This window comes from Populus alba, chromosome 11 (genome assembly GCF_005239225.2).
Source record: "Populus alba chromosome 11, ASM523922v2, whole genome shotgun sequence".
Taxonomy (NCBI): domain Eukaryota; kingdom Viridiplantae; phylum Streptophyta; class Magnoliopsida; order Malpighiales; family Salicaceae; genus Populus; species Populus alba.
In genome coordinates this window covers 1,241,810-1,256,727 of record NC_133294.1, presented here as the reverse complement: position 1 = coordinate 1,256,727, position 14,918 = coordinate 1,241,810, and the positions used below count along the sequence as shown (strand labels likewise).

The 14,918-nt window shown below is 32.7% G+C and overlaps 3 protein-coding genes across 3 annotated transcripts; 2 read left to right on the top strand and 1 right to left on the bottom strand.

Moving 5' to 3' along the window:
- Positions 1–656: 656 nt before the first annotated feature.
- Positions 657–2,051, bottom strand: LOC118035858 (uncharacterized). Its single transcript, XM_035041514.2, has 4 exons — positions 1,559–2,051; positions 1,019–1,435; positions 826–923; positions 657–689 (listed from the first exon to the last, which is right to left on the bottom strand). The coding sequence occupies exons 1-4, from the start codon at positions 2,049–2,051 to the stop codon at positions 657–659; spliced, it is 1,041 nt and encodes a 346-aa protein (XP_034897405.2).
- A 4,022-nt stretch (positions 2,052–6,073) lies between these two features.
- On the top strand, positions 6,074–8,604 carry LOC118035859 (alkaline ceramidase). Its single transcript, XM_035041515.2, has 3 exons — positions 6,074–6,298; positions 6,445–6,763; positions 7,936–8,604. Exons 2-3 carry the CDS (start codon positions 6,507–6,509, stop codon positions 8,447–8,449), a joined length of 771 nt encoding a protein of 256 aa, XP_034897406.1. The 5' UTR covers positions 6,074–6,298; positions 6,445–6,506; the 3' UTR covers positions 8,450–8,604.
- A 4,343-nt stretch (positions 8,605–12,947) lies between these two features.
- LOC118035839 (uncharacterized) lies at positions 12,948–14,686 on the top strand. Its single transcript, XM_035041487.2, has one exon. It carries the CDS (start codon positions 13,119–13,121, stop codon positions 14,364–14,366), a length of 1,248 nt encoding a protein of 415 aa, XP_034897378.1. The 5' UTR covers positions 12,948–13,118; the 3' UTR covers positions 14,367–14,686.
- Positions 14,687–14,918: the final 232 nt, after the last annotated feature.

Here is a 14,918-nt window from a genome sequence, read left to right as displayed (position 1 = left end):
AGGTTAAAATAATTCTTTGAAACTAAGATAATTAGCAGCAATTGGCATTGAAACAATAAAAGATCCCAGGACTCATGATCATTTATGGCTTGGAGCATCATTTTTCAAACGAACGACTGGGAATACTCTGTATTAATTTTAAATTATAAATTATCAGTCGATCATCATCAAGTCTTGAAATCATTAAGTGTAATTTAAACTAAAAAGAATTGCACAGAGACAGAGAACAAAACTGATTGCCATTTCTGGATACATCGTTGATGTTTGCTTTCTTTTAATTAGTGTCTATTTGAAAGTACAATGGAGATTTTTTTTTTAAATTGTTTTTAGTTTCACCTTGTTAAATATATTAAAATATATTTTAATAAAATTATTTTAATTTAAAACAATCCAAAAATAAAAAAAGAACTTAATTCAAAACTAAAAATTACTTCATAATTTTTTAAAACTACATTCTAACCACAGTAACAAACACCCTCAACATACTTAATTTTTTGTGTAAATATCATTCATAACAGCAATGATTTGCAAAAATTGTTTATTATTTACAAAGACAACGTTCAAATTATATATAGTAGAAAGCAAAATTTAAGGGTTCATTCGTATTCATCCCACCTTCAATCCAATCACCTTCAAAAACCCGATTCCTCCCACCTTTAACTCTTAACAAATGGGGAGTACTTATTTCCCTATACACAATGCACAAAACCAAACTTAATTTACTCGTGGCCTTTGCCTTTGGCTAGCTGAAGAGCTGTGCTAGCTAGCTACCAAATCAAAGCAATCCTTCTTTGAAATTAATTTAACAACGATCATGATGATCACCTTATCAATGCCATCGCTTCTGAAAGCAGCAGTCAAATGGCTAACTCCCGAACCACCCTTCCTTGCCAAATCATCTTTGCAACGATCATGATGATCACCTATCAATGCCATCGCTTCTGAAAGCAGCAGTCAAATGGCTAACTCCCGAACCACCCTTCCTTGCCAAATCATCTTTGCAATGGTAAACTCTCACAGGCAAAGCTCAAACCCAGAAAACTCTCTCTTGCAGAAATGACCTCATGATCAGATTTTGTTCCCTTTCTTCTACTTGACACTTCATTTGTTGTCCGCTTGTAGTGACCAAACCACTTCGCCTCCATGTATCCATATCGCCTCCAAGGTGCTACAGGTATCCCCACTCCTTTCATTGATTCTCTCATTGCATTGCACATCAATCTCACAATCTGCTTGACCTCCTCGGGCTTCCCAATGTACACTCGTGGAAAAACTTGAAGCAATTCAGTATAATGGCTGGTGGGCCGGGCAATTATGAACCCCCCTGCTAAAAGAACTTCAACAATGTAGCGTTTTCCACTAACATTCACGTCTACGTACTCGTAATCTCCTGCTGGATGCCTCCCGAACTTCTCCCACCTTGATTTGCATAGACCTGGAGCCATTCACAAGAACAGATTAAATAAGAACAATGTGTGATTTCTGACCACAAAACGCAGTATTACTGCGAAAATTCTGCAATAATTGCTATACATATATGTGAATAAGATGTACTAACCAGCATCAAAGCCTCGGTCACGTAAATGCGACATCAATCCACGCTTAAAGTCGAGGTGGGACGACGATGAGGATCTTTCTCCTATGATACCACATGCCAGTTCTGTCTCTTTGCGAATCTTTTGTCTGACATCATCATCATCTTCAATGCTATTTAGCAAATTCTTCAACGTATCCTTGGTTTCAGAATAAGAACAAATATCCAATGACTCATCATGTTGATCAATACTATGTTTTGATTGTGGACGATGATGATCTTTCTGATCTTGATGAGCAAGATTATCATCTTCCTTCTTGTCGTGATCTCCTCCGCCTCTAAATTGATTCCTATACTCTCTCTCAATAAAAGAATTGACAAGATCGGAAAGATCTGCAGAATTTTTTTCTGGAGAGTAGTGCTCGCTCCCACTACTCTCGCAAAGCCTAACAGCCCGAGATGCCTCGTTGAAAGCTGCAGCTACCCTCTTGAACCTCACTGGACCGGTTTTAGCCATTTTGTCTTCACCGCTATATAAATCCAATTACCCTTTTCTTTATATATATACTCTCCTGACCTCCCCTTTTCTTTGAGAACGATTGAAGTAGCTAGATGTCTAGAAAACACAGAATCTGGAAAGGGGCTTGATGTCTGCAGGTTAACTTTTATCTGAGACTTAAAAGAAGATCAAAGATGGTGTAATTGAAATGAGGAAATGATGTTGTAACTGGTACAAAGATGTCGATACTATGGTGATATATATATATATATATATATACACATACAGAAACTGGCAAGAGAAGGGTAAAAAAGTGTGTGGGTAGGACTATACGACAGTTTCGTCGATGCATGCGGCTTGATTATGCTAACCTTCGATGAATCTCTCTGCTACTTCGAGTCTAGGTTCATGCCTAATCATTGATTGTTGCATGTATTTTCTCCACATCCAACTCTGCTTACTAAAAAAGGTTAATGCCCAAGAATTAATTATTAAATGATGTGGCTTTCCAAGGATTAATTACTAAAATGATGTGGATTGCATGTTGATTAATTACTTCGGGCAAATTTATTTCTTCATATTTAATCTTTTTAATTAATTAAAAAGCTTCTAACTGGGTTTTAGAAGAAGCTTGCGTGTTGCGTGCGTATAATACTGATATATTATCCCTTGATGAGTACATAAAACTGTTATTAAATGTTCTTGAATGCAATATACTGATACGCGAGTGTATTTTTTATAAAATAATATGAAGAATGTATTTAATTTTGATAATTTCGATAAATATGTCGGTCGTGCGTGTTCAAGATGAAGTATTAATGTCTACTGGCTCCCATTTCTGATTGGCTGACGTACTGGACCCATGCACCAATAGTATAGTAATGAGGCCATTCTAATGCTATAATTTGGAAGGAGCTCGGATCCATGACCAGCAATGGAGCCGCCATCTACACTGCTTAGACTTGACTAATCAAGGATTAATTGCCCACCTCTTATGATTATAATGAATGTCAACATTATAACGTAAGTTGTTAAATCTAGGTGGACTTGACTTGATGAGTTAATTTGAAAAATTTATTTATTCAAATTAAATTTTTAATTGAATTAAATAAAATATTAATGGATAAAATGTGGTTAGTCTAATTAAAAAAAAAGTAAGACAATAACATTTTAATAAAAATAGTTGATTGTGTTTATCAATGCATCACAAAAAAATAAAACAAGATAATATTGTTTAAAAAAAAAATAATTGACGAGAATTGACTTAAAGTTACCTGTAAATATGGTTAACCTAACTAAATTTTACTTAATTAATTTGTTTAGATTCAAATAATTTTTTTTTTAAATATAAAACGATAATGTTTAGATAAAAATAATTGATATAGAAAACTCTATCAAGTCACCACAAAAAAATACAAAATAATATTATTAAAAAATAATAATAATTTATTCAAAATAACTGGAGTTGAATAGTAAATACTATTTCGAGACATTCCCAAAATTGAATATGATAAATGTGTTTTTGGATGCGGAAAATAGTCGCATGGATGGAGTGTTGGTGAGGAAGCATTGAGAAATAATTAGCTATCCATGTTTAAAGCAAGCCGAGGATTAGGAATAGGAACAGGAATAGGAATAGGATAAATGTCCAGGTTCAATGAATCTAATCACTCCACAGAGTTCCTCCCTGTCTACGTTCAATGAACTTAATTATCGGTTTCCTTCATCTCCCACGTGCTGATGAGTACTTGCTACTGCTAGGTACTTAATTTCGAGTCAATCATTTAAGTTAATTTAACGGTGGTTTTGTTTTTCATAAAATATCTTACGGATGAAAAATGTTTTATACGTAAAAAACATTTCTCATAAGATATTTTACTTGTAAATTTTATTTAATATTTGACTTGAGAAATATAATATTAAAAAATATTATTATGTATAATATATTTTTCAATGGTGATTGAAAAGATAGTAAGATGGTGATTCTTGTGATAATAATAAAGTAATAATTGTGGTTGGGAGATGGTTGTGCTAATAAGATGAGAGTAGTAATTGAAATGGTTGGAAGATATTTTAAATAGATTATTATTGGTGTAATAGTTTATAAAATTTCATGAGTTAAAAATATTTTTCAATAAATAAACTAGATTTGAAGGTTGATTGTAAAATATTTGATGTTAACCAGTTTTTCTATAAGGTATTTTATAGAAGACAAATATAGGAAAATATTTTTTTGAAAACAAACATAGAAAAAAAAAACTTTTCTATCAAATATTTTACGCAAAACAAACAAACCCTAATTAACACTAATTTATATGCTCATGCTATGATATGAGGGATTAATTTTTTTTTTTAAATGAGTTATCAAGGAATTCTTTGGCATTATATTAAACCTAAAAATATATTTGTTTTAAAAAATTTTCTATTAAGATATATTTTTTCACTAACATATCTCTTGTTTATCCTAATAAATATAAGGTTTCCAAATAAAATTATTGTTTATTAACAAAAAAAATAAATTTCATTCTAAAAATATATCAAATGATATATTTTTATTTTTTAAAAAATTATTTTTAAGATCAGCATATTAAAAAGATTCAAAATATACAAAAAAAAAATTAATTTTTAATAAATTTGTTTTTAAATTTTTTAAAAAATACAGGTTAGTCCATGTTTTTGAACACTCTAGTAATAAATTCATATTCAAAATCTATTAAATTTTTTTTTAAAAAAAATAATAATTTAAATTGAGCAGGACCTATCATTAGCAGGCCAGGCCCATACTCTTGGCCTGTATTGTTTTCTTTTTATATAGGGTAGATGATCATCCATCCTTTTTCTTTTTTTTTGAAAAAAAAAAAAAAACATATCCTTCACATAAAAGAAAATAGCGATGCCCCGCACCAAAATGATTGTTATTAATCTACGACTCGCAATTGTTATCAAAATGATTGAACAAATATGTTACACCATAAGAATAAGAATAGAATAAGAATAGGTAGTGTACTATCCATCATAATTATAATAATAACCTCTTAAATTTGGTTATTTAAAATAAAAATATATATATAAAGTTGATGATGGGCTTAAACTAGTGATAAGTGATGCATGGGGATTTTATAACTGTGAGTATTTAAAAAATATGATAGTGATTGTGGTTTAAAATATTTTTTATTTGAAAATTTTTTAAAATAAGTTTTTTAAAATAATTATTTTTGACATCAGTATATTAAAAATAATATAAAATATTAAAAAAATTAATTTTTTAAATTTGTTTTAAAAAAAACACGGTTTAAATTATGTTTTTAAATATTGTCTAACAAAATAACAGACATAGATAGATTTTTAGTGTGCAGAATACATGAAAGAACACGAAGGATATGATTTTTAAATTATTTTTTTATGTATTAATATGAAAATAATTTTTTTTTAAAATAAAAAATATATTAAATAAAAAAAAAAATATCTTGACAGATAATTTTTACTATATTTATAAATAGTGAATGTTGATGAATATGATGTAATGTCTTTTTTAAAAAATGATTTATAATTGAAAATAAATGATTTTTTAATATTATTATATATAAAAATCACAAAAAAATACTTTCAAAACATTAATTTTAATGTTTTTTTAGTGTTAGATTCAATTTAAGAATTGATCTGGAAAAAAAAAATGTATAGTTTGTCTTTTCCAATTCAAGTAAGAACGGATTCATATAAGTTTCAGATCTTGGATTTAAAAGGGGGAATCCCAATAAAAACAAACCTAAAAGATATCTGTTTTATTTCAAGATTAAAAAAAAATTCTCAAATAATCTTTCATCTAATTTCAAGGTTTTTCATTCATATATTCATCAGATTAATTTTTTTCCCAAAAAAAAACATTTTATCACAAATCATGGTTTGAAAAATTTTAATAGTTTATGAATAAAATTAATATATAAAAATAATTAATTTACAAAATTGAGAATGTCATAATAATTTGAAGCATTGCTCTAGAAAACAAAACAAAAGGAAGGAAGGGAAGGAGCGGGATCTCTTCCTTATCTCTGTTTTTTTTTTTTTTCCTGGTTCCGCCGCTGCCGCTTCCGCCTTGGCCCTTCGTGCCTATAAATACCCTTTGTCTCGAAATGCAGAAAAGAGAATCTTCCTCCCTCCCCTCCCCTTACCCTCTTCCTCCCCTGCTCGCCTGGTTATTATTTAATTTATTTAGTAGCTGTCATCAGCAACAGCATCATCCTCCTCTTGCTTTTAACCACCTGAAGGTTTTTTTAATTTATATATATTAAATGCTTGATTTATTTATTTATTCTGAATTATTATTAGGATTAATTAATGGGATTGGATTGTATCTTATTGTTATTTTTTAGAATTAAAAACAATCTTTATTTTTGTGCTGCTGAATCTGCAGGCACTCGATCTGATAACAGGGATTTCGCTCAATCTTCTTGAAGTAGAAGGGTTTTGGCGAGAATGGCTGAAGGAGGAATATCGAGTTTCTGGGGTCCTGTAACGTCCACGACAGAGTGTTGTGAGAAGAATTATGCCTATTCTTCATATATTGCTGAGTTTCACAACACCATTTCTAACATTCCATGCGTTGTTTTGGCACTCGTGGGTCTCATAAATGCGTTGAGGCAACGGTTTGAGAAGAGATTTAGTGTTCTTCACATATCTAACATGATTCTTGCTATTGGCAGCATGATTTTCCACGCTACTTTGCAACGTGTGTAAGTATCACTCCCCATCTCCTATTCAACAATTTTAAAGCTTTTTCATGCTTCTTGTTGGTATAACATCTGATAACTTAAAAAAAGGAAAATCTCAAAACAATGCAATGCATGAAGTTGTGGAATTTATTCGGGATTTCCCAGGTAAATAAAACTCGATTCAATTTGTTTTTATTTTCTGTTGGATTTATATTGAAAAATGCAGAATTTATAGCAGTACTCCATTACTACTTTTTTTTCCTCGTCGGTGTATAGTCACAGGATGCAAGGTGAACCGTTGCTTGCCTTTTGTTTGGTTAAGGCTCCTTCCTTTTTTGTATCCATGCATGAGCTAAAAAGGATGTGAGCATTGGTGTTTTGTATACATCAGTAGGGTTACTGTAGGATAGGTTGTGGAGAAAGCATTTAAATGGTGAGACAGAGAGAACTCATTACGAGCTGAGCTTGTGGAGCCATGGTGGCTGTGAACTTGTGTGTGACTTACCATGTGAGAAACGTTTGTGCTGTATTAATTACAGTGCAAGCTTCTTATTTGCACTGTGAAGGCGAGTAAATTCAAAATTGCATTTTTTTACTTGTTTGAGCCGTGAACAGACAGGACATTTTCTTACCAAAAGTTTATTTAGGTTGTATGCTTGTGTTATTTTCCATATCCAGGAGTCAGCTCCTATTCTCCCCTCCCTCTTAAAGGATTAGATGATGTTTGATTGAGTGATGCCAATATTCCATTGTAGCAGTTGAGGGAATTTTTTGGAAATTTAGGACAGTCCCTTTTACATGAGTTATATGCATGAATCGAGTGGCGGAGTCTGATTAGAAATTTTCTTCAGGGTGGGAAAGAGAATAGGGTGGAAGTATCTGTTTTTGCTCAAGCCTCCAAGTCTTCATGAAAACATTCAGCGGTCGTCCAGCTGTAAACAGATAGCTTTCTTGACAGCAGACATGTCTGGTTAAAAGAGCTATGCATGCCTAAGATAAAAATGGTTAAAAGCTCCGTGACCATTACTGCAGGCTTAGTACAATACATTCATATGCTCGTTGGAATACAATCTACTAACACTTAGAAATGACACCCCTCAATCAACAACCTCTCTATCTTTCTACACTATTTATGCTTATCTATAAAGAGTGAGGATTCATGCTTGAAGATGATGGTTGAAATTTGTTTCCAGGCAACAGCAGAGTGATGAAACCCCCATGGTATGGGAGATGCTCCTGTATATGTACATCCTCTACTCACCAGATTGGCACTATCGCAGTACAATGCCCATCTTCCTCTTTCTGTATGGTGTTGTTTTTGCTGCAGTCCATTCAGTGGTACGTTTTGGAGTTGGTTTCAAGGTGCATTATGGGATCCTCTGCCTCCTCTGCATCCCTCGAATGTACAAGTACTACATTTACACGGAGGATGCCTCTGCCAGGAGTCTTGCAAAGATGTACGTAGCCACCCTTCTCATCGGTACTTTGTGCTGGCTTTTCGACCGTATTCTCTGCAAGGAGATATCAAGTTGGCCCATCAACCCACAGGGTCATGCATTGTGGCATGTATTTATGGGTTTCAACTCATACCTTGCAAACACGTTCTTGATGTTCTGCCGTGCTCGGCAACGAGGATGGTCCCCCAAAGTGGTCCATTTCATGGGTGTTCTTCCATATGTGAAGATTGAGAAACCGAAAGCTCAGTGAAAGAAGTGAAAGGATGGAATTATAGTTTTGGCAGACAAGAAGGCAAAGAACATTCTTTTATTTTTTGTTCAACTAAACGGATGTTAAGGATTAAAAGCAAACGTAAAAAATCTTCTCGTTTAAGTAGAATATGTACCCTATTTATATGCTTTGCTGCTGGAAGTTTCAGGTTACATGGTTTTGATAGCTTGTTTTACATGTCGTGGAATCCTAAAAATCATGGTTATTGAAAACATATTTTTAACATGGCAAGAAAAATACAATATAAATTTAATTGTAAAATTATAAGGAATATTTTTATATATATATTTCAAACACCTTAAAATACATGATTTATATATAATTTAACTTAAACAATTATTCATGTCCATGGATTTTTATTAATCAATAATTAAAAAATTTAAAACAAACAATTTAATGGTGTGTCATGTAAACTAAAACTAGCTTTATTGACTTTATTTTCTTTAGAAATTCATCAATATCATTACCATCAAGATAATTATTAGTGTCCCTATAAACATTAATGCTATTATTAATACCAGTATTAATATTGTCAATGTTATTTAACTCAAATCTCAAATTCTCTAGATTATCATTAATTTAAATCTTCAAATCATTTTTTGTATCATGATTCTTTATTTCAGTATTATTAGGAATTTTTTCTTTAACATTATCATTTTTTTACTATTTTTTTTTTATGTTGCATTGCAATGTCAACGGCACTAGACAAATTAAAGTTTGACGAGACGAAATGGGTTTAGCATTAATCAGGAGGTGGGCCCGGAAACTATTTCTACTGGGCTGATATAACAAATTAAACGGAACCGTATTACCCATTACAAGAAGAGACAACTCCACTCACGGCTTTGCCTGTGTTAAATAGATCTTGTTTTCTGTTTGGGCCTTTAGTCCATTGTTGTATTGTACTAAATGAAAACCTACGGGCCATTATACTTTTCATTGAAGCAAAAGGTTTTTTTTTTTTTTTTATGATAAAATCAATATCCTCGAATCCGTTTATACATTAATCAAGATTAAGTTGTCTCGAATGATCTTCTAGGATTCCTTTCATATCTACAATAATGCATCCGAAAGAATTTAATCATTGGCAAGCAAATTAACCCAAATATCCGTAGAAACCAACATGAAATTAAACAAACCAAATGGTTTTTAAAAAAAACTATTTTTTTTTGTTTTGGTTTCTATTTCAAATCTTAAAAATTAAAAAAATAAAATCAAGCCAAATAAAAGAAATCACTATAAACTAAAGGCCTATTAAATCAAAACCGTTAAGAAATAGTCCGGGTAAAAACTAAATCGAGTTGGTTATTTTACTAGATTAGATTAAAAAAAAAAAAAAAAGGTTGGATTAGATTATTTACTAAAAACCGAACCATATAAGCAGATGTTGACCCCAAATTTAATAAATTAACTAGGTGTGAATCTTAAAGTTTGAATATAAAAAAAGAAGAGTGGACATATCTAAATAAAAAAACAAATAATAAGAGGACAGCTTATTGTTGAAGCAAAAGATGGTAACTTAGTAGACGACAGAAGCATCTATCATCAACCCAGAAAAGCACCATAAATTATTGATCCAAAACTTTACTTTTGCGTAATGATGAACGGAGACCCACGAGGGGGAATAGGAGGCGGCTATGACGTGAGGAGCTTCTGTTGATGCACAGAAAGAAATGGGTCCATAAGAACAAGGATGGTCAGCTCAGCAGGATTGGCAATATTGACGAAGAAAAAAGGCAGGCAGGCATGCATGCATGCGGCGGGAGGAGGAGGAGGAGGAGGAGGAGGCCAGTGAAGACTCCACGGTCTCTACTCATCCTCCACAGTATACCCATCTTTCTGCCATTTCTAGTTAAAGAACAAGGAGGAGACTGGCCGGACGGAATCTCTCCAGCTGTATCGTCACGCAAGGCCATGCATCAATCCGTAGGGATGAGATTCTCTCACAGTAATCCTAGAGCGCAGATCCCAAAACTAGCAGTGCCTATTTGCCTTATAATATAAGCAATTTCAAATAGCAAACTCATCTGGGTGAGATCTACATCAATGATTTTTATTTGATTTTGAATTTTATTTAAAAAACTAATCTAAAACAACGTTAATTCATTATATATACGAAAAAAAAGAGAATAAACCAAGATTTACTTGTTAATCTAAGGTGTTGTTTGATGTTGCAGTAATTTTTGCTTTCAATTATTTTTTAAAAAATGTATTTACTTTTAAAAAATCAAATTAATACATTTTAGTGTTTTTCAATTAAAATATTTTAATGTGGTGCTATAAAAATAAATAAAAATCTATAAATTCACCCTAACACTATACACTACTACAATCTCATCAGCCCACTAAATTATAAACCTTCTCGGATTTTAAAGGGTGTGTGAAAATATAGTAGTTGTTGTTTTTTAAAGTGTTTTTTCCTCAAAAATTTATTAAAATATTTTTTTATTCTTAAAATAATTTTGATATAAACACATCAAAATGAATAAATATTAATTTAAAATAAAATTTAAATAATAATTTTAACATCAGCATATTAAAACATAAAAAAAATTAATTTAAAGTGAAATAAATAAAATAAAATCTAATCTTTTTAAGAGCATAAAAACAAAGATGATAACTATATTTTCGTCGCATACACCTCCTCCGGGCGCAGACCCGTCACATTACACGTCTCAGCTGCCTAAATAATTTGTCATGTACGTCCATACCTTACTGCCCCACCACCATTTTTCTTGCGTAGGAAACAATTTTGTATGCCAACCACTCAACTCTTCCACGTGCTGCCACCTCCCTTCTCTCTTCCTTAACCCCATCCGAGCAATAATTTATTCGTGAATATTCTACTCATGCCCTGCCTGCCATTTCTGATCTTTAATTATATATAATTATTTCCTGGCTATTTAATTCAAATAATTTAGACCATTGTTCTTCCCTTTCTTATATTTATAATACAATTCCATGGTCAAACTTATGTTCAAATCCCTTTTATCTCCCTTTCAATCTCTTGAAAAAGCATACAACACTTTTCTTTTAGGTTGTGCCTTGATATCCAACTTCAATTTATCGAGATCTTGTGTATCCATTTTTAAGAATTTTTTATTACTTAACATTACATACATTAATGTGTATAATTCAGATCGGGTTTGATTGAATTATTGATGAATGCTGAAACAATATTGAAAATGTTAATGTTCTGAAATGACTTGTTTGAGGAGGATATATTATTATGTTACAATGAATATTAAACCGATTATGAGATGTTAATTGAGCTGTTATGAAATTACATTGTTGACGAATCAAACCGATTATAAAATGTTGATTGTAATTGATAATTAGTTTCGGGTAATGGCATCCGATATGGATGAACGGGTTGGCTAATGGCATCTGAGATGAATAATCGAGTTATGCTTGATATATGATTAGCTTCGGCTAATGGCATCCGAGATGAATGATTGCATATCAAAATTTACATCAGCATATTAAAATCATAAAAAATTACTATAAAACAATAATTTAATGTTTTTTTTCAAGCTAAATATACTTTTAAAACACACTTAATCATAAATGAAAAAACAAACTGCATCCATATTACAACCAAAACTTCGATTTTGAAAAGTATTTATAGCTATAGTCCTCATTAAAAATGCTTCAAGGGAAAAAAAAAAAAAAAAAGGAGGTTTAAGGAATAAATTTAATTAAATCTTATATATATACATACACACACTAGTAAAATTAATGCATGTATGTTTCCTTACAAATTATAAAGAAATGAATGTGGCATATATATGATGAAAATTTTCTATTTATTTAATTAATTTGAAAAAAAAAACTATAAACCTAGCCTGACTCGGTGACTCGCTAATCCAACCCTTAACTTAGGTTGAATTTCAAGTTGATGGGGTAGAAATTGATTCGGTAAACTTTATTTGGCTTTTTTTTTTTTCAAAAAAACTTTGTTTTAATCTTCTTTTTTTTTTTAAATAAAGCTATTTTAAATTATCTAGATTATTATCTCAATTCTAATTTAGATACCCCTAAGGATACCCTTAACCCGAGAACAAAAATAAATCACCATCAAGTGTAATAGTTATAAGTCAAAAACCTACTAAATATTCAACAATACTCAAAGAATATTTGGTATTATGGTAACTTCTGCAATTCATCCGAGCACAAATTAAGAAAAAATATTTATTTAGTTAAATATTTGTTTTTGTTTTTTTTACTAAACATATATATAATTGCGTTTCAAATCTTGATTTTATAAAAGTTAAAATATCCTGTTTTTTTATTTATAGAAACTTGTTTTTCATTTATTTTGTATATAAAAAATCATCTCATAGTAGTTTTAAACAAATACATATTTTTTTAAAACATATATTTTTTTTAAACCACTACTAAAAATATTTTAAAAGTTACCACAGTATCACGCTAGGTTAAACACATATTAATTCATCAGGTCTTCTATCCCAAATCTTTCCTGGAGTACCTTACATGTCCATTAAAACATGTAAGTGGATCCATCCAAGAATCCCCTGCACAATATCAACTGTCCAGACAGTACTCAGTGGCAGTACAAATAATGCCATAGCCTCCTTTCTTTTCTTTTTTGCTCGAGCTCGCACAAATCAAACACCTCTCTCTGTTCATGGCCAAATCACACGCTCTCTTCTTGCTTCTGCTACTGCTTCTTGTCGACGCTTGTCGTCCCTCACATCAACAAGACCAAAACAAGATAAGCAGCGATGATCTTGCAGCTCTAGCAGCCGTAAAAGACAGCCTGACGGACATTCCAGGCTCAAACTTCTTCTCCACCTGGGACTTCACTTCGCCAGATCCCTGCTCAGCCTTCTCTGGCATTACTTGCTCTCTCAACCGAGTCACCATTCTCACACTCGGCAATGGTGTCTCTAGCGCTCGTGGACTGGCTGGCTTCCTCTCCCCTTCAGTCTCCAACCTCACCGAATTAACCCAGCTCGTCCTCTACCCTGGCCTCGTCACTGGCCCTATCCCTCCTCAACTGGGACTCCTCAGCAACCTCCGAGTTCTCTCCTTATCCAACAATCGCTTAAAAGGGCCCATACCCAGTTCACTATCCTTGCTCCCCAGCTTGCACACTCTCGATCTGAGTTACAACCAGCTCACCGGGACAGTCCCGCCGGGTCTCTTCACCGGGTTGTCCCAGTTGAAAGTCATGATTCTGGCTTCAAACCAATTATCCGGCGAGTTGCCAAGAATCGTGTCGGCAGGGATCCTGCATTTAGATTTGAAAGACAACAGTTTAACAGGGACATTACCGTTAAGGCTGCCGTCAACGATCCGTTACTTGTCAGCATCGAAGAACATGATGTGGGGCTCACTCAACGGGCTACAATCGTTGTCGGAGTTGGGGTTTCTCGACTTAAGCATGAACCAATTCAGTGGGCCCATACCTTCCTCTCTCTTGAGGCCCCCCCTCTCTTCATTGTTTTTGCAACGGAACAATTTATCAGGTGGGGTCCCAACATCATTACCATCATCATCTTTAATGTACGGCGAGGGATCAATCGTGGACTTGAGCCACAATCTCCTGACAGGTGAATTATCGCCCGTTCTGGCCGCGGTGGAGACGTTGTTCTTGAATAACAACCGTCTGACGGGGAGGGTCCCGGAGGAGTACGTGAAGAATGTGTACGGAGGCAGCACAAAGACATTGTACTTGCAACATAATTATATAACAGGGTTTCCATTGGAAGCAGGGTTGGGATTGCCAGATACAGTGTCGTTATGCTTGACGTATAATTGCATGGTTCCATCAGTAGGGTTCAAGGGATGCCCCGCCGCCAGTGGTGGCGAGCAGCTATCAAGGCCAGAGTCGCAATGTGTGGTGTTCAACCATGGAAGATCTATACCTTAACATTGATTGATGGGTGATCATAACATGTAACACTCACAATTATAAGGAGTAGCCATCAATACTGGGTAGGGGAGAGATATACATAAGATCAACAATAGAGAAATAGGAGAGAAATTTTAAATTAATCATGTCTAAACGAGGGTTCGATTATAATTTTCTTCTTCTTCTTATATCTATAATTCTCTTTAAAGTGATCTCATTTAAGAAATAATGATAATTATTTATTGAGTATTTTAAAATTTCTTCAAGATAACATCCAAATTCCAATAATTATTGATCAATTTTATATGACTGATTAAGGATCAAGATCATACATGCTTGGCAAGAGAAATATACAGGTTAAGTACATAGTTTCTAAGTTATTCACACTACAGCAATAAATTAAAGACAACAATCATCTCCGATTCCAATTGGGCAAGGTGTTCTAAAGATAACTTGGATGAAGAATATAAAAGTGGTTTGAATTCAAGATAATTTTAAAATGATATATTATTTTTTAATATTAAAATGGTGGCATATTAGATATCAATTTAAGTTTTGTAGCCTTATTTT

Coding starts and splice junctions, on each gene's coding strand:
- LOC118035858 (XM_035041514.2), bottom strand. CDS start 2,051: ATGGCTAAAACCGGTCCAGTGAGGTTCAAGAGGGTAGCTGCAGCTTTC. Junction 924..1,018: donor TCTGGGTTTGAGCTTTGCCT/GTGAGAGTTTAC, acceptor TGGCATTGATAG/GTGATCATCATGATCGTTGC. Junction 690..825: donor GAAGCGATGGCATTGATAAG/GTGATCATCATG, acceptor CATTGTGTATAG/GGAAATAAGTACTCCCCATT.
- LOC118035859 (XM_035041515.2), top strand. CDS start 6,507: ATGGCTGAAGGAGGAATATCGAGTTTCTGGGGTCCTGTAACGTCCACG. Junction 6,764..7,935: donor CACGCTACTTTGCAACGTGT/GTAAGTATCACT, acceptor ATTTGTTTCCAG/GCAACAGCAGAGTGATGAAA.
- LOC118035839 (XM_035041487.2), top strand. CDS start 13,119: ATGGCCAAATCACACGCTCTCTTCTTGCTTCTGCTACTGCTTCTTGTC.